A 25,586-nucleotide genomic window follows, 5' to 3' on the forward strand; every position below is an offset into this window, starting at 1 on the left:
AATATATACATTCATATATGTATACGTACACATATACATGTATACATGTGTATATATGTATGTGAGTATATGTATATGTGTATAAATATTAGGTTGGTGCAAAAGTAATTGCTGTTTAAAAGGTTAAAAATAATTGCAAAAACCGCTATTACTTTTGCACCAGCCTAATACATGTAAAATGCTCATTTTTTCTACTTCCCTTTCCTTCTCGGGAAACAAAGCTTTTTAATGACATAGATTATATGGATTTACTTTTTAATAAAAGCACTTTATTTTTACATAAAAATTTTTATTATACATTTGTTTTTTCCTATTTCTTCAGTCCCCCCTCAACTTATCTAATTATCTCTTATGCATGTATCTGGAAAGTGTTAAATATTATAGTATTAACTTATCTTGACAGAATTATCTCAAAAAAATTTGCCAGTATACTTTTACAGTAGTAAGAGTAGCACTGTGAGGTGGGAATATGTGTGTCCATATGCCAATCTGTCATTGGTGTTTAATTGGGATGATCGTATACAAGGCATTGTCGCTATAGCCACCGCCTTCATCCTTAACTTTCAAATAACTCAGTAAGACAAAAACTAATTTGCTATTCGTTGATGGTTTAAATGTAGCCAAAACACAAAGTATATGTTAAATACAATTGTTTAGTCATTAAATGAGCATTTATTGAGCATGTACTATATATATGCCAGGGACTGTTTAAAGTACTTGAGAATCATTTAATAAACAAAACAATGATTCCTATACCTTCATGGAGCTTACATTCTAGCCAGGGAAAGTAAAATAAACATAATAAATAAGTAATTAATACAGTATGCTAGAAAGTGATATGTGCTACAGAGAAAAAGTAAGACATCAGCAGTACCTGAAGGAAGATTATATGAACATCATTGGAGCCAAGCATATTACTGTAGTGATGTCTGTTAAGTATTAAGCTGAGCCATGAGGAGGGTGAGGATAGAGTCAGACAGATTTCTAAATCTAAGTAGGACTAGTCTGGAATGCAGTTCTATATCGAGCATTACGTGGAAGGTACTTTGATTCACTCTAAATTTACTTGCCCTCAAGAACCTACTATAATTTAATAAGGGAAGACAGACATGTAAACAACTAGCTGAATAACACAAGTTCTAATTAACAATATATGTATGTGGTTGTTGAAAGGAAGAAGCAATTAATTTGACTGAGGGATCAGTAGGGGAAGAGAGAAAGTGTAGCCTGAGCAAATTTTGACAAGGAGTGAGATGTTTGACAAAGTATGATAAATAAAGACTTTTGCTCAGAAAGTGGCTTGCAAAAGGAAAAGGTTCAAGTGACTCTGAGGAGAGTACAACTACGTACACATACTAGAACAAAGGACCACAGCTAACAGAATTTTCGGTCTCCTGGCTGATCTTTCCAATATTTGTCTCTCATGCCTTAAATAATGTTATTGAAGGGACAAGAATTTTTAAAATGATGAAACAGAAAGAAACTTAAAATAGGACTAAGAATAGGAAGGAAAAAAGCGGTAAAAATTATTTTGGATTAACTGAAAAAGAAAATAGTGATTGATTCAGAGACAACAAGAAAGAAGATATTGATTGCTAAAATCAGAAAAATAATGAATGTTTTGATAAACGTAGGGAACACTAACCATAATTTAATTGCAGTTCACATTAAAGCAACAGTTCTCCATTGATTGATTTCAGACCTATGTAAGCCCTGAATTAGGGCTTCAGAGCTATTACACTTGCTATTGAATATCACTACTTTTCCTTAGTTCAGTCTGCCTGTGAGTATTTGGATTTGTGAAAGGATGAACTATTCATGAAGCTCAGTAATCACAATATTGGTCTTTTTCTTCTAATGTCATCTGTCCGAAATTGAGAAATGTGCTCATTCCACAATATACTTACCACATTTCTTGGTTTTGTGAAATAAAGCAGTAAAATAATTGATGTTCATTTTCCTAGGAATTACTATGGTAAAGACTAGTTTAGTAAAACTTAAGTCCACATTGAACATTTATATTTTACAAAAGTTGCCAACAGCTCCTCATTTAAGAGGAACATGTGAAACTAAGGCAGTGGCTGAAAGTATTTGCCAGAACATTGTTTTTAATACTAAGAAATTTAAATGCATTATGTAACTGTTATTTAATTTAAATCTGTACTCAAAGTATAGATCTCCCTTAATTTAATCTTTAAAAGATTTGTGGATGGATATACTATATAAAAAAGAAAGATGGACTCTAGGCATTTTTTTCTTGCAACAGCTTTTTGCTCCATTCCATGTTATAAAGCTCTATATCATTCTGCCTATGATTAATGAAATATACATTCTCTTTTTATTAAAACATACCAGACGATTTTAGTGTATTGGCACAAAGAACTATTTTTCTAAAAGAACCCTGCTATAACCTTCCTTAAAAATTACATAATCTGCCTTAATGGTAATTAAAAACTTCTTTCCCTCATCCAGCCGTTAAGGTTTCATTTGAATTTTATTTTAATGTGAATAAAATATTATTGTCATTGATCTTTTCGTATTACTCTTCAGTTTATCAGCTTAAAAAGTATCTTATAAGTACTTTTCTTATTACAAAAAGAAATTTGGCGCTTTTGTTTATTCTTCTTTTGACTAATATTTCTGAGCTCCAAGGAAGGCTCTGTGCAGATGGGACCTCTGAGGTAGCTACGCACCTATGGATCAAGAACCAAACAAAACAGACTTTGGTTAAAGCAGGAAGAATTGTATTAAACATAAGAAAGAACTGATTCACAGAGCTACATTAGAATACAGTGGGAATGGTGTAAGAGTGTTTTTAAATAAAAGATAAGATAGTTATAGTTACCTACTCTGGATAGTTTTAATTTCAGAATGTAGAGATCAAGATTATCTTTATTCCTCCGATACTCTCTTCCTCTTCTGGTGTGTAATGTGGCATTTGACTTTCCTTTCTTGGTTTAAGTTCCCTAGACTACATGTCAGAGACTTTTATTTCCTTATAGAAACTGTGTCTAATTTGGTACGTCTTTTGTCTGTTTCTAGTAGACCCAGGTAACTGAGACAATTGCAATAATTGAAGGATGAGGGGAATATATGTCTCTTGTACTTGTTCTCTCTTACTTTTATTTTCTTTCTCCTCTCTTCTGTTTTCTCCATCATTTCTCTTTTTCAGCTCATAGAACATTATGTGACTTTCTTTGTGCCACTTATCATAATCCACCTTATGTTGTTGTTGTTTGTGTTTTATCCTGATTGGGGATGTGGACAGTACTTCATTGGAGCTCAGAAGCCAAGAAAGAGTGACCTCAGTTTGCTTCCTCTCACCCATTCAAAACAATCACCAGAGGTAAACTGGCAACTAAGCCAGGGAGGGCACCAAGAACAGTGCCTGGCACATGGTAGGCTCTCAGTAAATAATTGTCATTAAATAACTGAACTAACCCCCAGCACAGTATCTTACATAGTTAGCAGTAAATTGAATTAACGGTTTAATTAATAATTTATAAGTGCTAAATAACCATTTTCTGACAGAAGTTTGGTGTTTTTCTTTTTTACGTTAAAAAAAAACACAAAAACCTGTTCTGTGTTCAGCACTTCCTGATCCTTGATTTCTTCATTTTTTGGTTCATTGTGAATGGACTCAACAGCTTTCAATATATAACAGTGCCAATACCCATTTTCCCCCTGTCTTCTGCCATTTTCCTCTCTTTTGTGACTGATTAGGGGTTAAAGGAATTATAGATTCAGTGGGAGGCCATTAATACTTGATTATCTTGAGAGAGCGACAATGTTTTTTGGGATTCATGGATATTGGCAGTTCCCTAAATGCTATTTGCCAATTCTCTGTCCATTGTTCCCAGGTGCCCACCTTTCCAACACACACACACACACACACACACACACACACACACACACACACAGTTTTCAGAATGTTTTCATGTTTTATTCTTTACCATGAAGGGAAAATGTTGAAAATAGAGCTTCATGTTTTTCTTACCACTCGATATAATTTGAAACAGGTTTCTCCACCAATGATGTTTATATCTTGTTTTACAAATGGGATTTGTGACCCAAAAGAAGCAAAAACTAATAATCTTTGTTGTCAGGTACTAATGCTTGCCAACTTGCTGCTACGTAGTACTCTCCATGAGCTCAGGCAGTTGATAGTGATGAAGGAGCTGAAGACAACTCTTGACATGTTTTCCTGGCACATGTTCTAGACACTGATGAGGATTTTGAGTCTAGCAGACGCTTGGTAAATGTATCTGCTGGAGTAAGCGCTGATTCCAAAGTTCAGGAGATACGGACTGACTGACAGTTTTTGAAAACTTTACACATTCTGACTCAGCTCTTTTGTCTTGTCAGCCACAAGTTCTGCGCACTTGGAGGACCTTGCTTACCTGGATGAGCAGAGACATACACCTTTGAGAACTTCTCTTCGAATGCCAAGACAAAGCATGGGCGGTGCTCGCACGCAACAGGATTTAAGAGGTTAGAACCACAGGACAGCTTTGCCTGGGGATGCCCTGGAGAAAATGGAAATGGGCAAGAGGCCAAAAGTTCCTTGGTTTCCCATTGCCACACTTGTTTAAACCTTCCTTAAGAAGTGAGCATGTAACCATAGAAGAGAAAGATAAATACAAATAGATTGCCCAATGGCATTGTAAATACCAACATTTAGAAGCAGCGATTCCTTGACATTCTGAAAGAAAACAAGTTTAAAGCGCTGGTGGTGATGGGGGAAATAACCTTTTAAAGATCCTGGATTTCAGAAGCAATTATTGAACAACTTCAGCCCCAGCCATACTTCACGTGAACTTGGTGCTGATAATCATGTGTTTTGCTAGAGAATTTCATTTTCATTCTAGTGGGCATTTCTGGTGACATACAGTACATTAATTTTCTTGATCTGTCCTGGCAACATATAAACAACTTATCCTTTTCCCAATCAGGCACCTGTTTCTTTACACTCCTTCTACAGTCGGTATCCTGAACTTTTCAAAGACATCATTTTGTTACAACCACGTGCCAGTTGAGAGGCCATTATAGGTATCTGCTTGTGCCTTTTGTTTGCTCAAATTGAACCAAACCAGCTCTGATAGCCTTAACTGATGGTCTGCTTCCTCCAATACCTAGTAATCCAGAGCTCTACTACATCAAGTATATTTTTTATTGGATCTTACAGATTTTCATCTTTCCTTTGTTCTCATCATCACCCTTTTTCCTATGCCCCATTCTAACCTATATAGTACATAGTACACATATAGCACACATGCATAACTCACACAGGAAAAGATTCATACATGCCTGCTGTCCGTTTTGGAAGTCATTGTGCTGATAGTTTCAATTGTGGATAGGCAACTGGGAGCATAAAATAATTGACTGTATTGCTAAAATGACCGTCGTTTCCATCAATAATAGTGAATTGATGGCCTTAGTCATAGTTTTAGTTCTTAATCGTGTCCATCATGCTTGCTGTCTCTTCAGTTAGCGACATACTAGTGGTTTAGTATATGTAATTGTGTATTTCCAGTCCAGAAAGTAGAATTATGTCAAGTACTGCTTTAGTGCTGGTAGATTGATTATATCCAAAGCCTGAATACATTGAGTCAAAAGACCAAATAAATGATTTGTTCCAAGACCAGATGCATAGCCATAATAAAGAAGTTTGGACACAATTATTGATCTATATAGACTTTCAGATTTGGTTGAAAATCTGCTGCATTGGCATCACCTTACATCTCATTACTGAAAAACATATTGACATTGTTGATTTTACTTTCTGCTTTGCTAGTCAATGAATAATGGATTTCATACTACATAGAAAACAAAATTGACAGATTTCAGCTGTGTATTTTGAGAACTCTTCATGTTTGGTTTTATTGATACTAAATGGCACATGCCCACTTCTAGTATCTGGAGATTTAGTAAGATCTTTGACAAATGCATTCTAGTGAGCTTGATGTTTACATACAAATATCAGTTGTATCTTGAATACAACAAAAATCTTTTCTACTGCGTTGAGCTTCAGCTTAAACGTTCAGTAAAACCAAAGTACATCCAAAGATATTTTTCAAAGCTAAGTCTTTAAGAAGCTCTCTCCCTAAATGATGCATCCTTAACAAAACTAATTTTATATTCCTTGCAACAGTTTCTCAAGTTATTGTTTACATTAATAATTAAAGATGGAGTTTGTCCATTGATAAAGGTACTATATTAGTGTTTCATTCAGTTCCTTCAAGTTGTCTTTTCTTTCAAGAGGATTTCTTTTCAGCAGTCTAAATGGTTAGTACATGCCATCCAGATGAGGTCATTAATCCATAGGAGACTGGATGTTTACTAAGCAGTATTTTGCCTTCTAAAATCAGTGTACTTTAATCTAGAACTTTGAGGCCCCAGACCCTAAATAATCTTCCCTCAAAAAGAAACATGTTATCTTGATTACTGTTTACAAGTGCACTCTGTGGCTTATGATATAACTTAAAACACGTTAACAAGAAGGTAAAGCCAGCTTGGACAGACTTTACTTATGTTTCCATAGATCAGCTTGACAAACTTTTATAGTTTGTGATCATTATACCCCAAACATTGCCCTTTATCGTAGAAACAGAATCATTGTTTTCCGAGGATGATTTTTAAAAAACATGTTGTCTTTTTTATTTGAAGGTACGTACAAATTGCAGTCATATTTCAGTTTTTTATCTTTTTCTTCTTTTGGTTATTATTGGAATAAAACAACTTACCCAAAAACAAAGTAATAAAGTAATTGGAAACCTTTTTTTTAGTCTAAATTAAGATATATCTTTCTACATTAGAGGTATATCTTTCTATACTTTAAAATATTACTCAAGTCATATGAAATACTTTTTAAAATCACAATTCTGGTTTTAAAAGCCCCTGGATCTTCAGAGAAGGTAGTTAATGGACATTTACACTGTAGTTTATGCAGTAGGTACTAAATTTACTGACTGATTCCAAGTATACAAATTATCTGAAATAATATCCCTTGAATATGGCAAGCATTTATTGGGTGCTTCACACAGGCAGTCCTACACTATTCTGTTTAGAGCAGTGGTTCTTAAACTTTTTGGTCTCCGTGCCCTTTTACACACTTAAAAAATTATTGAGGACCCTAAAAAGTTTGTATTTGTATGAGTTATATCTATTGATATTTACCATGTTAGAAATTAACACTGAAAAATTTTAAAATATCTGTCCATTTTTTAAAAACAATAATAGACCCGTTATGTATTAACATCGTGTAAGCTCTAGAAAATTCCACTGTACACTGTAAGAGAATGAGAATGGAAAAAGAGAAATAACCTACTAGTATTATGAAAATAGTTTTAACTTTGTGAACCCTCTAAAAGGGGCCCCAGATCACAATGGTTCAGAGGATACCATTATAATTGAAGATAAGTTTTATGCCTTTAAGGATCATACAATCTGTTTACAGAAAGCAAAAAAAGGTAGTTTGAGAATTGGTTAGAAGCTGTTCATGAACATGGTTTAAGAATACAAGTATAATTCATTTTAACAATTACCTTCATAGTAACTGCATTTGTTTGATCATAATGGTAGTCTTTTGCTTGCTGAGATAGATGTTGCCAGGGTAACATCTGAGCTAGAATTTGGATCTTCAAGTAAGGTATTTACATTTGCTTCACTGGTACTAAAAAGTCTTTTTTTTTCTTTTTTTTTTTCCTTAGGACAGCTGTTTTGAACAGCTGTCTTGTCAAAATTGATGTTTCCAGAAACCCAGTCCAACACTGGGGAGAAGGTCACATAAGTGCACTGTTCAGGATCCCATTACAGCAAGTTTACTAGCTTCCTAGCTGTCAACCATCAAGAGCTTGAGCTTTAAGGATCAAACAGTTATGGAAGACTATATACTAGTGCAGGGTGTAGAGCTGGTTAACCTTCCACAAGTGCCTTTCCTACCCCCAAAACCTAATGTCCTTCACTGATACTGACTTGAAACCTTATTAAAGTTTTTAACTCCAGTTTTTAAAATTATTTTGGGGTCCATTTAAAAAAAAAATTAATCATCAGCATGTTAATGTGGAGTTAGGCTAGAAATTATCCACCTGGAACTTCTCAATCTTTCTGATCATGTTAATGGAATCTCCTTCCACAGAGAAAGACAGAAACTAATTTTGCTGCCTAATAAAAGGAAGGAAGAGGTGTTGGTTTTTATGGGTGAATGTAATAAGCCTTATGATGGAATATATAAAGGGAAGCAGGGAGAGTTAAAATATACAAAACAAATGTTAGCAAAATGACTATGAATAGTCATTACTTGGAGTAAATTAACAACAAATTATTAATGATAAGACTCTGACCTGCCTAATATTAAATCATAATCACACTGTTGTGCTTAAAGAGATTACACATTCATAATTAAAACTTATTTCTCAAAATATGCTGGTTTCCTTAGGACTTTTACTAAATCCCATTACATAAATGGCCATTCACAGGCATTGAGTTTAATTAATAACTGCTTTATTAGATACTAGGTTGGAGGGTGTATGTGCAAATGATAGTCTGACTCATTGGTAGAATTTATGTGAAATTGACCCTGCCACAGTTAGCTTGGCTTTGTCAAAGCAAAGAATTCAATTTTTATCAAATAAAATCAGTGTTTCATACCATTTGTGAGTCCCTTACTTTTCCAAAACAATGAGTCCTTTATGAAGATGACTAAGATGCATGTCATGAAGCTAATAATTTTGCATTAGCCCACTGAATCACACATCCCTGAGGTTGCTTAGTCATCTTGATCATTGCCGGGCTGGCTCTCACATTTACAAAAGAATATTTCCATCAGTCTTTTCTATCTCATTGTTCATTGTTTTATTTTTACAAGATTAAATTTCTTTCTGTTTAGGTAAATTCAAAATCCAGAGATAAGGTTGCATGCACATAACTTCCAGCTCTGTTTTGCAAAGCACCCCAAAATTTGAAAGTGCAGTACTCACACTGGATGTCTTTGAATGTCTGCTAGAAACTAGTTTATGCTTTTTGGAGTAGTCTGGCTGTGATTTTTTTTTTTTTTAAAGCAGATCACTACTTGTTAAAGTACCTTCAGATAGGTACACAGATCTGGTTTTTATATAAGCCATCCTTATTTGGTAAACTCCATCTTAAATTCTGAAAACCCAAACAGTAGCTAGTATACAACAAAGTTCCCGCACAAGACCCACAAGGGAGAAATAGCCTTTGAGAAAAAGAAGAACGGGCACACATTGACCTCTTGCATTAAATAACACACCCAGTTAAAGAAGGGCTGTGGAGTAACATGAAAAAAATTCTAATTATCTAATTCTGCAAGAGTAAATAACTGAAAATGTTTTAAATGCCTTAAGTACAATAAAAAAAATATATTAGGTTGGCGCGAAAGTAATTGGAGGTTTTCACAATTATTTTTAAAATTTTAAACCGCAATTACTTTTGCACCAAACTAATAATTTAACCATTAAGCCATTTTGATGTTTTGATCTAAATTAGATTTAAAGAATCAGCTTCCCGGTTAATCTTTCTATCATTTTTTTGTCCCAAACGTGACTAAATCTTATTAAAGTAGCCATAATGCCAACAAATTTACTTAGGTAACACTTTGCAAAACATTTTTTTGATGCAGTAAAATGACCCAGGCTTTCCAATCTTTTGGTATATAAGAGGTTTTTTTTATGGAGTAACTTCCCCAGATACTAATAAAGTAGAGAACTGGAGAATTTCCTTTGTTGGACCATAGCTATTTCATCACTAGATTCACTTAAAAATGTTAAATCTTAAATTTCAAGTAATTAGCCAGTTTTGATGCTCCAATAAAAATAACTCTGTGTCTCACCTTCAAGGCCAGCAATATAATAGCACAAAATTATATTGACATAGTTATATATTAATAATTATTTTATCAAATGTTTCATATTTTAAAAGCTTTACTATTTTTATATTTTCCCTACATTTTGCAGTATTAAATATGAGGAAACATGTAAAAAGTGGCAACATTTGGGAGAGTTAGATTTTCCCTACTTCTATTACTGTTTTCCAAAGATCTTTGTTTCCTTCCTGAAAATTCCATTCAGCAATGACTCCAAATTTTTCTCATTAAAAAAATGTTTTCCTGTGAGACCAATGTCAGAAAGCTGAAATTTAATATAGAAGTTATTCAAAGAGTCAAAGTATTATTTCCCAGAGTAAAATAAGCCTTTCCCTTTTTTTATCCCTACATTACTAGGATACAGTGGACTTCTTAAAATACTAAGACAAATGTTGAGAATGGACGCTTTAAATAGATATAAAAGTGATAACTTACATTTATTGGAGTGCTTATTCTTTATAGACATAGTTCTAAGAGCTTTAAACATGTTCTTACGTAATCCTCACATCTCTTTGATGTAAGTGGTAGAAGTAAGGAAACTGGGATTTAGAGAGATTAAATAACTTGCTTAAGGAGACATGTCTAGTAATCGGCAGTGCCAGGATTCATTTCATATCTGGCCAACTCCAGAGCCTGTGCTCTTAAACACCATGCTGTGCTATGTCATAGACAATATAATGTAAAAAGCAATAAGCAGTATAATAATAGCAATACAATGGCTAATTGTAGATATTCAGAATTCTGAGGTGTTACAGATGGGAAACAGAGTTGCATATAAACACGAATTGCCAGATGGCTGTTCTTTCAGCAGGGGCTATGATCAGAGAGGGTACCACAGTGATTCATTAGCCCCAAACAGCTTCTTTCTTATTTCTATTAATAGTACCCCAATTTTCCCTCTCATTGAGCTTTTAAATTCTGGAGTCAGCTTAGAATCACCATCTTTATTATCTCCTATCTCCAGTCAGTTATGACACCCTGAAGGTTCTGTTAGAATTCCTCGCATTCTTCCGTTCTCCATTCTCAGTACAGCTAGTTAGCTCTTCTCCCTGCCCTGGTCTTTCCATATTCTAATCAAGCTAATGCCTGGCTGCCAAATTAATCTTTCTAAAAAGTAGCTCCAATAATGTCATTTCTCTGTCTTACAGTTTTCATTGCTATCATCCTTGTCTAGTATAGAATGGAGAAAAATTAAAAATGTAGTTTTGGAGAAGACAGGTTATGGTTTGTTATTACCTTAAAATTAATTCTATTGATCCATAAGAAAAGCTGAAGAACTTTTTTAAAACATGGACACTGCCAGATGGACCATGAAAGAGAACATGTGATGGACAGTAATTAAAGAAGCCGATATACTAAAATAATGTATGAGAAAGTGCCTAGACAATGCTTAATGAATTTTATTAATCCATTCAAAAACAGAGACTAAAATCACTTCTATGCCAGTAGAGAATTAACACAAGGAATTGCATTGTAAGGTCCTTTTCCATATGGAATCACTAACAGTAACTCAGTGTTTTTAGCTGTATTAACTGAACAATAATAGGGGAGACAAGTAGAGTATAAGAAAAAAGAAAAAGAGAAATAAACATAGGTTAAATTACATTCAAGATAAGGGGAAAAGTTGAATTCTAATGTGAAAGATATCTAGAACCCAAAAGTAACAGAGTTATAATTGAAAGAAATTACTTTGGCATTTGTATTTTACAGTACTTAAAAAGAGATAGAATAAAAGTCAGCCTATGGAATGAGAGAAAATATTTGCAAACCATATAACTGATAAGGGGTTAATACCCCCCCTAAAATATATAAGGAACTCCTAAAACTCAATAGCAAAAAAACAAATAACCTGATTTAAAAGTGGGCAATAGACATGAATAGACATTTCTCCAAAGAAAACGTACAGATGGCCAACAGGTATATGAAAAGATGCTCAACATTGCTAATCATCAGGGAAGTGCAAATTAAATCAGCAAAGAATACACCTTACATCTATTAGAATGGCCATTACTAAAAAAAAAAACAAAATAACAGGTGTTGATGAGGGCATGGAAAAATTGAAACCCTTGTGCACTGTTATTACGAATGTAAAATGATACAGATCTTATAGAAAACAGTATGGTAGTTCCTTAAAAAAAACTAAAAATAGAACTACCATGTGATCCAGCAATCCTACTTCTAGGTATTTATCCAAAAGCATTGAAATCAGGATCTCGAAGAGATGTTTGCATTCCCATCCTATGTTCATTGCAGCATTTCTTACAATAGTAAAGAGGTGGAAACAACCTAACCATCCATCGATGAATGAATGGATAATGTGGCATATACATATAATGGAATATTATTCAGCCATAAACAAGAAGGAAATAACTGTCATATGCTATAACGTGGGTAAATCTTGAGGACATTATACTAAGTGAAATAAACCAATCACAAAAGGACAAATACTGCATGATTCTGCTTATATAAGGTATCTAAAGGAGTCACACTCATTGAGCCACAAAGTAGAATGGTGGTTACCAGGGCCTGTGGGGAGGGGAAAATGGGGAGTTGCTGTTCAGTGGGTATAAAGTATTAGTCATACAAGATGAAAAAGTTCTAGAGATCTGCTGTACAACATTATGTTTATGATGGGTCATCTCATGTGCTTAAATTGCTATCAAATAAATACCTTCTTTGGTGAAGTGTCTGCTAAAATATTTTGTCCACTTGGGTTGTTTCTTTTCTTATTATTGAGTTTTGAGAGTGTGTTACATAGTTTGGCTGCAAGTCCTTTATCAGATATGTGCTTTTGCAAATATTTTTTCCAAGTTTATGGCTTGTCTTTTCATTCTCTTAATGATGTCTTTTGAAGAACAGAAGTTTTTAAAAGTTCAATTTATGAATTATTGTCTCTGGATCATTCTTTTGGTGTTATAGCTAAGATTTCTTTGACTAACCTAAGGCCACACATTTTCTCCTACATTTTCTTCTAGAAGTTTTGCAGTTTTAGGTTTTATATTTAGGTCTATGTTTGATTTTGAGTTAATTTTTATATATGGTGTGTGACATGTATCACAGTTTTTTTTGTTTTTGTTTTTTGGCATATAGATATACCCTGAATTCCTTTCGCACCTCTATCAAAAATCAGTCATCCATACATATATGAATCTGTTTCTGGACTACTTCTGTTCCATGCATCTATTTGTCTGTCTTGATGCTAATATCACATCTTCTTGATTACTGTGTTAATCAACATTTCTGTCTGGTATCATTTCTCTTTTTCCTGAAGGACTTCTTTTAACATTTCTAGTATTGTGGATCTGCTGATGATAAAGACTTTTTCAGATATATAAAAGCTGAAAAAATTAATTTGGCCACTATTTTTAAAAAAACGTCTTCTCTGGGTATAAAATTCTAAGTTGACAGGTTTTGTTTTGCTTTGTTTCTTTTCATAATTTAAAGCTGTAGGTCCATTGCCTTCTCATTTGCATTGTTTCTGAAAAGGAATCTACTGTCATCCTATTGTTGGAATCTATTGTCATCCAGATTGCTCCTCTATACTTAATGTGTCTTTTGATTCTGTGGGTGCTTTTAAGGTTTTCTCGTTATCATTCATTTTGAACAATTTGATTATGATGTGCCTTGGTGTCATTTTCTTCATATTTCTTGCACTTGGGGCTCATCGAACTTCTTGGATCAGTGAGTGTATAGTTTTCATCAAATTTGGAAACATTATAGCCATTATTTCTTTAAATATATTTTCTGTCCTCCCACCTTCAGGGACACCAATTACACCTATATTAGGCCACTTGAAGTTGTCTCACAGTTCACTGATGCTCTTTTTATTTTAGAGGATTGTTTTTTTCTGTGTGTTTAATTTTGGATACTTTTTATTCCTGTGTCTTTCAATGTCACTCATCTTCTGTAATGTCAATAATATATTCTTTTCTGATTTATCACTAATCCCATGTAGTGTGTTTTTGTTGGGTTTTTTTTCCATGTAGTGTGTTTCTTATTTCTGATGTTGTAGTTTTTTTTTCTCTAGAGATTTAATTTGGGTCTTTCTTATCTTCCATACCCCCACTTTTGAACCAATGGAATATACTTATAGTCACTGTTTTAATATCTTTCTCTGTTAATTCTAACATCTGTGTCAGTTCTGGGTCAATTTTAATTGATTTATTTTTCTCCTAATTATGGTTCATATTTTCCTGCTTCTTTGCATGGCTGATAATCTTTGTTTAGGTGCTAGACATTTTAAATTCTACCTCATTGGGTGTTGGATATTTTTGTATTCTTATAAATATTCTTTAACCTTTTCTGGAATGTGATTAAGTTATTTGGTAGCAGTATGATGACCTTGCCATTAAGATTTGTTGAGTAGGACCAGAACAATATTTATTACAGGTCTTATTCTATACTAGTGAGACAAGACTTTTCTGAGTATTCTACCCAGTGTCCTGTATATTGTGATGTTTTCCATTCTGGCTGGTGGGAACAGGCACTTATTTCTGGCCCTATGTAAGCAGTGGGCACTCTTCCCTCTAGTCTTCTAGCTTAAGTCTTTTCCTGGTCTTGGGTCGTTTTCTCAAATACGTGTGCCAATCAATACTCTGCTGATTACTCTACACAAATCTCCAGAATTATTTCTGTAAAGCTTTCTCCTTTCCAGTGCTCTATCCTTTTATCAGTTGCTGCCTTGGTCTCCCTGGAGTCTTAGCTCCATCTCCTCAACTAAGGGTGTGTGCCAGAATCTAACTGGGTTATCCCACCCTACATTGTGGCATAGAAATTTTCTCAAGGCAGTAAGTGGTCATACAGTTTGCCTCATTTGTTTTTCATCTCTGCGGGGGGAGGGAGGATTACTGTTTTTCATTGTCTATGTGTAGTGTCTTGAAAAACCATTGTTTCATACTCGTATATCTTGTCCAGAGGTTGGTTTGTTTGGGAGTTGTTTTAGGTAGGAGGGTAAATCTAGTCCTTGTTATTCCATCTTGGCCAGAAGTGGAAATTCATGTCAAATTTTTTAAAAGAGGGGTGGCTGGTTAGCTCAGTTAGTTAGAGCGTGGTGCTAATAACATCAGGGTTGCGGGTTCAGTCTCCACCTGGGCCATTGGGAGCTGCAGTCTCCTTAAACAAAAAAAAAAACCAAAAAACAGAAAAAAAAAGTTAAAAACAATTTTTTGTTGTTTAAAGAAAATTATAGGTGAAGTGGACTAGAGCATAAATCCATCTCTCATTAGAAAATGACTGTCTTGGTAGTTAGAATTGGGTTCTCTATAAGCTAAAATACATATTGTACTTATAATTAAGTGTGGTCATCTTTTTCACAGCAATAAATCTCACATGTAGCATTAGTAAGACGTTAGTTAACCAAATGGATGTGTGTTGATCCAGCCTTCTTAGTGACTTTTCTAAAATAAAGGAAAACAGTCTTTAAAAAAAATCTATTCTGTCCTCTCTGGACACTAACTCCAAGGCACATTTTCTCTTTTCCCCCAGCTTCCTGTAGGAATACAATTCTTTGATTGTCAGTGCCTTGGCCAGCATCCAGGCCTTCCTTATAATGTGCACTGAGCTTGGAAAATAACATTTTTGTCCCGTCTTATTATTTAATGTTTATGACAGTAGCCTTTAAACAGGAATGTATCCATGAAGGTGGCAAACAAATGATTTATTTCCTTTTATTGTCATAGTGCAGAGCAGTGATTTTCCAAAGACCTGGGTTTACAGCCTATAACTGTCTTCCCCTAGCCTTCCTGTTCTAATAAAACCAAGTCTATACACATTTCCCTGCAGTTGAGATTGGAAAATCCATATTCACTGTTGTCACTCATGAGTTCACTTAGTAACTATTACTGAATATATGTGCCATGTGAATAAGAACTGTACTAGTTAATAAGGACTTAATATGGTGGGGGATTGCAGTAGAGTGAATTGATGAGATATGAGGACAGACGTGCAGAGGTTGACATGATCATGTCAAATGCATATATTTGCTGGCTATTTACAGAAGGGATGTGTGGGATGCAAGGTTGTTCACTAAAGCCTGTTTAAGTACATAGTAAAAGCAAGAGATATTGGGGACCTAAATTATATGACTATCATTCATTGAGGATTAAGGTTCTGAGCTAAGAACTTAACATACATTTTCTCATTTAACCTTATATTGTAGATGCTCTTTTTATCCTCATTTTACATATGACATAACTGAGGCTTAGATTCAGCAACTCCTCCAAGGTTACACCACTATAAGTAGTAGTGAGATGGGAGAAGAAAAAAGGAATTATATCTGAAAGATATTTCTCAAGAGTAATTGATAGAACCTGTGACAAATTATATGTAAAAATTAAGGAAGAAGAAATCCTGGTGAGTCCCAAGTTTCTATCTTGGAAGACCAGGCAGATAGTGATATTTCATTAGCTGAGATAACAAATAGAAGAGACTGAACAGGTTAAGGTGAGTGAGATAATAATAACTTTAGTTTTAAACATGTTAAGTTTGAGATTTCTACTGGAAATCCAAATACATAACTGTTATAAGTTGTCCAAAATGCTATACAGGAGCTTAGGACTGAGATCTGGAATAGAAATATAAGCCATCACCACTTAGATCGTTGTGAAAGCCATTAATCTATTCCATTGAGATTACCCAGGGAGATTAGGAAGAAGGAAGGAAAAACAATAAAATGTAGAACCTTACATGCCAATATTTTAGGGCTGGACCAGAAGGGGAAGAATCATTAAAGACACATCAGGAGGAAAACACAAAAAAACTAGAAGAAAGTATTGTCCTCTTAAGCCCAAGAAGGAATGTATTTTAAAAAGTAGGGGTTAGTTAAAAGTGTTAAATACTGAGGAGTGGTTAAGAAGCACAAAGACTGAAAATAAATCATTGGACTTAACAGTTAGAAAGTCTTTAGTGACTTTCTCCAAAACAATTTCAGCAGAGTAAATAAAATAGGAGGAGACCCGGCTAGAATGTGTTACTGCTATGGAAGTGAAGATAACAAGCATGGCTCTTTCAAAATTTTGGGTCGTGAAAGGAAGGAGGGAGATAAGTCCGAAGCCTCAAAAAGAAGAGGGCTCAGAGAGAGTCAGTATGTTCTCAATATCCTTTTTGTTTTATTTTAAATAAGTGTGTATGGGCAGGGGTGATTGTGGTTACTCTGGATGTCTTTTTCTGGCTTCATAGTGTGGCCAGTGCTAGCAGCTACCACAGTTAACAACCAGACACTGTCCTAGGCACATTACATGTGTTAACTCATTCAGTCCTCATGGAGTGATTGTTTATCCCTATTTTTAAAATGAAGAAAACTGAGATATCAAGAACATAAGTAACTATCCTGAGGTCACACAGGTAGAAAGGAACAGAGACAGGTTACAAACTGAGGCATCTGGCTCTGAGTCCACAGTTTTACACACTTTGCTATGTTTCCCTGCTGACCCAAAAAGTGACTCTGCTTTATTTAATCTTTTTTTTTTTTTTTAAGCAGAAGTTATCCGGAATAAGCAGACTGTTATCTTTAGATTGTCCTTTAGGACCTGCTTCAAATTGCTTTACAATCTTCAAAAACTCATTTCCTGGGGTAGGAAAAATAGCTGCCTACTGTAGTTCTATTCCAGAGCACCAAGAAGAAACAATAGACCCTAAAGAGATTTGACTCTTGTAAATGGGAGAGTGAGCCTTCTGGAAATTCAGTAGACAATTGAATGTGCCTTGGGTTAAGTATTTCTTAATTAAAAAAATAGGCATTTTTTTTACTTATGTTTGGTGCTAATGTGATACCAGGTTTTGTCTGAAGCGCATGTGTTTTTCCTCTGCTCTGTGAATAGTGTACATGGCATGAACCCTAAGAAGTTCTCTTTTGTACTGAGGAGCAGAGGTGCTTCCAGGCTAGACTTAACAGTCATTATGGAAGAATGTGAGGAAATACAACTCTGCTCCTGTTTTCACCAGACCTTGGCTGTGTTACACACACCCTTTCTTCTGCTGGTCCTGTGACTGACTTCTTTTAAGATGATTCATGGTTGTTTTCCATGAGTAAATATGCTTTAGTCTAAATCCAGTTAGAGCTCTTTTGCCCCGACTTCCACTTCCTCTTTCCCCTTGCTGCAGCTGTTTATATTTGCATTTGAGCAAGCTGATCTGTTAGCCTTAATGCCCTTTTGTTTTTTAAATGTTTACTCTTTACCTCAGTTAAAGAAAGGTCAATTTTCTCTATAAGCCTAGGTATATAATTATACTTATTGATGGTCTCACAGAGACTGTTTCCTAGAGCGAATTCATTTGTCCATTTGTCGGCTGCAAGCCTAATTTGCACTGAAGAGATACACACACTGATCTGATATGGAGTGATTATTAAACCCCTTTTAACAACTGCTTTCCAAAGTTTGTCTTATTTGTGTGCCCTATTGGAATGTTTTTTCCTTCAGTGTTTTATTTGGAAAATTTTCAGATATACGAAAAAAAATTTTTTTTTACAATAAACACATACCCACCACCTCGATAATATCATCCGCATTTTACTATCTTATTATATCACCTGTCTATATCCATCTACCCATGTCTTTATCCACCAGTCATTTTTTATGAATTTTGAAGTAAATTCCAGATGTCAATATACTTTATTAGCATGTTTTGAGAAGGATAGGGTGGTCTTCCCATTCTATTGCTGCCCTGGGACTGCCTGCCACCTCTTGAGTGCCAGGGGTAAGAAAGCCACATCTGTTACTAAATGGTATGGATTAGCTCATCTTTTTCCCTTAGCTCAGCTATAGTTGTGTGGTAATTTTTTACTGAATTATTTCAGTGGTTTCTGTCTTAGAAAATCTCTTGAAAGCCAGCTGGTATCCCAAACAAAGAAACATTTATTTAGGAACATGAATTCTCCAGAGAATATTCATTACCTTCATGTCCCACTATACAAGCCAAAGTATTGCCTTATTCATGTGCCCCAAATTTACTGTTGGTATGTAAAAAGTATGTCTTTCTTTTATCATACTGATCTGACAAAAGCCATAGGTTCAGAGGTACAGAAATTGTTTCTAGGCTGTTCTTGGTAGCTACACTTGTTTTACCATATGGTACTAGGCTAATTTTGTCTGTTCTTCCCTTGAGGCTTTTGTGAATTGATTACGTTTTTAGAAAAATTTTAAAATAACTTTTTTAAATGTCAAAGCTTTCTCAGTAGAATAAAATATGAGAGATTACATCTACATGAGAACAAGTTATGTTAATAGAATTTTTCTGAAAAACTAAAACTTAAACATTTAAATTGAGTCTATACTTATTCCATTTTATAAGTTGGCATTGGTCATATTCACGAAAGCCCCTTTTGATGCAAACTGTAATCTCAGACCTGAAGAGACAAATTAGGTTAGAAAGCAAGTGTCTCTGAGTAGCTTTAACCTCCCTGGAAAGGTCATCTCTGGCCACGCATGCAGCTCCTAAAGGAACGCATAGGAAAGGTGAAGGAGAAAAGATAGCCTAACCTGTCAGCTAAGCCTATCAGTTCAAATCATCAGTGAGAGAACTCAGGTTACTTCAAGATTTAACAGTGACATCCTATAGAGCAGTTGCAACATAACATAATAGGAAAAAAAAACTGGACTTTGGATTCAGAATGAGGTTTTGATTCTAGTTTTGAAACCATTTCTGTGTTCCTTCCCTAAATTCGGTGTGACTTTAGGTATCTAGGCTAATTAGACTCATCTCAAGCCAACTGATGTTCTGTTTTCTTTTTCCTCCCGGAGAGTCCAGTGACTGTTCAGCCAGAGCTCAGCATGTTTGTCTGAGTGTCTGCCCACTCAGGGCACTCAAATACCCAGTAAACCCCATGAATGGTTAGCGGCCCCCTACTGTCAAGTGACATCATGGAAAATGGTGGAATAAGGCACCCCAAGAATCAGTCTCTCCACTGAAGCAACCATTAAGTTGGCAAGTCTGACAGAATCAACTTTTTTAGAACTCTGGAATTGCTAAGTGAAAAAAAGATTATGAAACAGTATCTGTAGTCTGATCCCTTTTCTTGTTTTTAAAATAAGTATATTGCTGTAGACAAAGCTCAGAATATATGTGAATAGGGTTCCTCTCTGGCTAGTGGGAATACAATTATTATTTTATCTATTCCTAAATTTTCTATAGTGAATATTTATTACTATAAATTTTTTTTATTCTGTAAAAACTATTCTGTGAAAAATAGCAAAAGTAAAATAGAACAGATTGGTACTTTCTCACAAAGTTAAACATAGAGTTTCCATATGACCCAGCAGTACCACTCAAAGATATATACCCAAGAGAATTGAAAACGTGTACATAAAAACTTGGGCACGAATGTTCATAGCAGCATGATTCATAATAGCCAAAAAGTGGAAACAACTCAAATGTGCTTCAGCTGATAAATGGATAAACAAAACATGATATACCCGTATAATAGAATATTATTCAGCAACAAAAAGAATGAAGCACTCACTGATCAGGCTACAACATGAACAAACCTCAAAATCTTGCTTAGTGAAAGAAGCCAAACACAAAAGGCCACCTATTATATGATAACATGTATGTGAAATGTCTGGAATAGGCAAATCTATAGAGAGAAAGTCTCTGGTCGCCAGGGGCTGGAAGAAGGGGGACTGGGGAGTGACAACTAATGAGTAAAGGGTTTTCTTTGGAGGATGATAAAAATATTCAGGATTTAGTAATGGTTGTACAACTTTGTGAATATGCAAAAAACCACTGGATTATATACTTTAAAAAGGTGAATTTTAGGTTATGTGAATTATAGCGCAATAAAATAATGTTTAAGGAAAGTAAAATAGACTCTACTAGCTACGAGACACTAGAATTAAAAAGAATATTTTTAGGAAGTTAAAGTCTAATGTTTCAGATTTCTGTACTTATAGTCATGGATTTGAAAATAGTTTTGGCAAGGAAATGTTAATCAAGAAATTATAAGTGACCATCTAGCTGTATCGTCACAGCTCCCCCTTTTTTTAAGTGAAAATTTAGAACATTTTTGAACTGATAAGGAAACTATTTGCTTCTATTATTAGAGTTTGGCTTTATATTTTTAATTATTTGCATTACTTTTGGAATTGTTACCCTTTTTTTAAGTGCTCAGTTATCATTCTAATGGCTTTCAGACCGTTGTAAATGAGAGTGTGTACATGTATGCATGCTTACATACATGTACATGTGTGTTTTGTCAAGTAAGCTGCCATTTCTAGATGTCATTTTATGATGTATAAGTGGTTTAAGTATGTTCTAGAATAATACAAGCAATGTAAATAGATCTCATTTCCCCCTTTATGATTTCCCTTCCATCTCTTCTCGTCCCCTTCCCACTCCTGGCCTTTATTCTCCAAAATATAAAATGGTGTTCGTGAAATACCTTGTTTGTAATTGATTCTTTCAGTTCACACTTATTGAGCACCTACTCTGTGTTAAAGCACTGTGCTAAGGTTAAAGATACAGAATTGAAATACCTGGTTCCAGAGAGATGAAATGAAACATCTCAGAGCTACTCTCAGAATAATTAGGAAAGCATTTAGCCCAGATAAGGGAGGTCAGGCAGGACTTCTTTTTACCATCAATATAATTAGAAGGTTGATCTTTGAAACTAAGTCACATCTATTATGTATTTTTAGAGAACTATTGAATGTAGAACTCAATGCTTGGCCCTTAGCATATGCCACAACTATGTAAACACAGAAAAAAAAATCTTGAGAAAAGCAATAGGGATTTGTCCTCAAGAAAGGTGTGTATAAGCAAAAAATCTTTTTTTTTCCTTAGTTGGTATGAATACAATCAGTACAGGTGCAAAGACATTAGGTAAAAGTTTGGTTTCTGCTTCCTTGACTGCTTAACATGTTGAAGACCTTTTAAACCATCAGAGCTTTTAGAGGCTTTATTTCCTTTATATACCTATTAGATTTTTTAAAATACCATCATGAACTTAAAGGAATTACTGTTTTCATTGGTATTTTAAAAGAAACAGACAACTGCTCTTTACATTGCTTTCTCTGGGGCTAATATGTATTGGAGCGGCCATATTGGTTATTAAATATTGAAATACATCCTTACTGGTTGGTAAAGAGTTGATGCTGTCAGCCAACTGGGTGCCTGGTCTCTCGCCCAGAAACTCCAACTCTGCATCTCCCCACAATCCAACAGTTAAAAGGTTATCCCCAGGCATAGAAGGCCTTCAGGATCCTACACCTGTACTACTTTGCATTCATCCTGATTGCTGGTGCCTGGGCCATCCCCATTGTGTAATAATTTTGAATATTACCCTGACTTTCTGACTGTTCATAAATCATTACTGTTCGAGCAGTGTTTGTGTTTTACCAACTAGAATATCAAATGGCTCTAACTCACCTGCCATTGTTTATCTGTGTAGAACCAAAATTCAGAGTTTTATTATTTTCTGAATAAACCAGAATACCATCACACTGTAACTCTAATAGTCTCATAAACCATACTGCTTTTTTTCCTTATTTCTCTCACTGTTGATGGTTTGGCCTGAGTTCTGTGTTTTCTTATTGTTTCTTCTAGTTCGCTTTGCACCTTATAGGCCTCCAGATATCTCCCTGAAGCCTCTGCTGTTTGAAGTACCCAGCATCACTACAGAGTCAGTGTTTGTTGGCCGGGATTGGGTTTTCCACGAAATAGATGCTCAACTTCAAAGTTCAAATGCCAGTGTGAACCAAGGAGTAGTGATTGTGGGAAACATTGGGTTCGGCAAAACTGCCATCGTCTCCAGACTTGTGGCCCTCAGCTGCCATGGAACACGGATGAGACAGATCGCCTCAGACAGCCCGCATGCCTCCCCCAAACGTATGTATTCCTTTTGAAAGAACTCCCTGCTTCATTGCTCTGAAATGTTTTCTGACATAGTTATATTGTTTCATTTCCTTTTATTTTCTGACCTGCAAAACCCAACTTACATGTGAGGACCATTTCAGAGTTGAGGGAAAAAATATAATCCTCTGTTTACGTTTAACCCACGTACCAACAGTCACCTAAGTGTGACTGAAAAAAACCTTTCTCTCAGAATAAATTTATGACTCTTCCCTGTTGGCTGTCTGGTTAGTCTGTCCTTTGGAAAATGACTACAGCAATTGCCTATAAAAGCCATTTGCATCCATCACTGTCAGCTTTTACTCAGCCTGTGCCCATGTCTTCTTGTTACATGCCAGCACAATCTGTTTGCGGCCTTCATTTCCTTGCTATTGATAGAATTGCACTGCTTGGGCTTGAACTTCATTGTGTCCTTGAAGGGTTTCTCCTGCTTCCTTGTGAGAAGATGCAGAGATTGTATATATATCCATGTTTCTTTCATCCTAGGCAGGGCGAAGCTTAATGATCACCACAAGGATCTTGTTTATTTATTTTTAAAATGCTCATGTGGTCCTTAATACCAGGCATTCTCTAAGAGCTTCACAAATATTAATTCATCCAATCCTCTTAGCAACTCAGTAAGGTCGTTAATGTCTTTATTTCATAGATAAGTGATCTGAGACTCAGAGAGGTTAGGTAAGTCTCCCAGGTTTCATAGCCAATAAATAGTGAAACTAGAATGGGAGCCTAAGCAGTCTGGTTTCAGAGGCCATTGCTGTACCCATTTTGCTATGCTGCCTCTCCTTATTGGTGGAACTCGAGTAAAGGAGATAAAAGGAAATATATAGAGGTTCTTCCTATGTACACTGTATATATAGAACCAGTCTAGGTTTCTGTTAGTTATAAGAGAACAACAAAAAAAGAAACTATTGCTCTGCTAGTCCAACTCCATAACCTAGCTCACCACAGATTTTCAGACAGCAGCCACTAGAAATGGTTTGTGTGCGATCATAGTCATTACAAAGTACACAGTGCTGAATTTCAACAGGAACTCACTGAACACCCGCCAGTCGTCCTGGCTTCCTGTTGAAATTCACTAGCAGTGTCATGTCATTAAATAGGCAGACTGCCTCTGGTAAATGTGTGGATATCTAACATGTAGAAGAACTAGTGTCTAGAAAGAAAACTGATTGAATCAAGAGAGAGTCCCCATTTACCAGAGTATGGTAAGAATTGGTATGAAAAATATTTTCTTAAGAACAATGTCATGCTTAGTCTCTACATGAAGCTTTTCTGAGGTAGATTGGCATAGTGTCATGGGACTTAAGAGCCCAGAGTTTGAGCCCCAACACTCAAATTGACTGTACTTTGTAACCTTGAGAATTTTAATGTATTAAACTTCAGTTTTCTCATTTGTAAAATGAGGAAGTGGGACCAAGTGATCGTTAAGATTTGTTTCTGTGCTAAAATTCTGAAATTCTAAGAACGTCATCATGGTTGAAAGTAATTTTCCACACCTATTTCAATATTTTCCTTTGAGTAGTTAAGTATCACAGTAATCTACTTCTTATCTGAGTAATCCAAGAGGTTAACTATTTGAGTGTGTCTGAAAGAAAAGCAGACAGCTAGTAGTCTCTCTGACTCCTCTGTTTATCGCTGTTGCAGATAGCAGAGTGGTAAAATCATGCGTGGCAGAGGATAAATGCCAGGGGTTTCTCAGAAAGCAGAGTTACCTGGGAGTTCCCCTCTCTAAGTCTGGGAGAGCAAGAGTTAATAGAAAATAGCCTATGTGCTCCCCAAAGCAGAGGTTCTTTAAGGTTGTTCATTAAGTTATTCTCTAACATCCATTGCCTTTTATCTCCAGAGAAACTCTAAAAATACGTGGACACTCATTCATGACACAAATGTCAATATGTTGAGACTGTAGATTTGGTCTGAGAGTTAACTTTCAAAACATGGTAATGTGTCAAAGGAGTTAGAATATGTGGTTATATATTTATCAGAATTACACAGAGCCAGCCTTGAATAAAATAATTTTTGTTGTATCTTGACCTCCGAGCTACCGTCTACCTCTGCCATCTTAACCCAACCAATAGTCCTTAAGAAGGGTCAAGAATAAGTGACCGATAAAGCGCAAGCTGTTTTCAGCATTAATCTATTACTGTATGAGCCGGCACTAGAACGCTGCCGGCAGTAGCAGAATAAGAATGATGTCTGTATAGAGAGAATTGGCTTAATTTTTTACAGAGTTTAATTTACATTAAGCTCAGGTAGGTTTGTTTGGAATCCCACTGGCTCTCCTAACCCTCAGTGATACCCGTGATGTTCTTGCAGTGACAAGAACAAGTGGAAAGTTATCGGAGCTCCCAACTCCCATCTCTGCATCATCCGTCGTTTTCCCTTCTGCCCCTGCCTCCTCCGCACTGAGCAGTACTGCTGTAGATGGGAGCAGTTGAGCCTGCAGTACTGCACTGCCTGGCTCTGTCCTTCCCCCACAGACACTCAGCCCCCAGGCCGCCCCCTCCTTGTCATCTCCTTGGTAAGATACAGAAGAGTTGTCAGGGCAGGCACTAGCCTGTCATCCTTCTTGCCACCTACACCCCTTCCCAAACCTGACTCCCCCGTCAGTCTCCCCTACCACCATCATCACCCACCCCGCAACACATACACACAAAGAGCAGAGACATTCTGTGAAAATAGACCGGTTGTGTAATTCAGGCATTGTTATATTAACTACAAACATACTCAGTACAGCAGTTACGGAAGCTCTGTCTAATACAAGACTACAGTTTCCTATCACTAAGTCTCAGTATAGTTATTATTCGAATTTGACATTTGCCAACAGATGCCAAGTCCCCAAACAGCTGTTAAGTAAGTAACC

The 25,586-nt window shown here is 35.6% G+C and overlaps 1 protein-coding gene across 11 annotated transcripts in view; it reads left to right on the forward strand.

Annotated features, from left to right (window-relative positions):
- The window catches only part of TANC2 (tetratricopeptide repeat, ankyrin repeat and coiled-coil containing 2), a 283,842-nt gene that overhangs the window by 176,758 nt on the left and 81,498 nt on the right, over positions 1–25,586 (forward strand). For all 11 annotated transcript variants that reach the window (XR_004421261.1, XM_033089675.1, XM_033089678.1 and 8 more), the window contains 2 exons: positions 4,366–4,491; positions 22,421–22,702. Coding sequence is in view for 10 of the 11 variants with exons in the window: in XM_033089675.1 (XP_032945566.1) it covers positions 4,366–4,491; positions 22,421–22,702 (408 nt within the window). In the remaining variant the exon portion in view is untranslated. The remainder of the gene's footprint in view (positions 1–4,365; positions 4,492–22,420; positions 22,703–25,586) is intronic.

The sequence above is a fragment of the Rhinolophus ferrumequinum genome, chromosome 21, assembly GCF_004115265.2.
Source record: "Rhinolophus ferrumequinum isolate MPI-CBG mRhiFer1 chromosome 21, mRhiFer1_v1.p, whole genome shotgun sequence".
NCBI lineage: Eukaryota > Metazoa > Chordata > Mammalia > Chiroptera > Rhinolophidae > Rhinolophus > Rhinolophus ferrumequinum.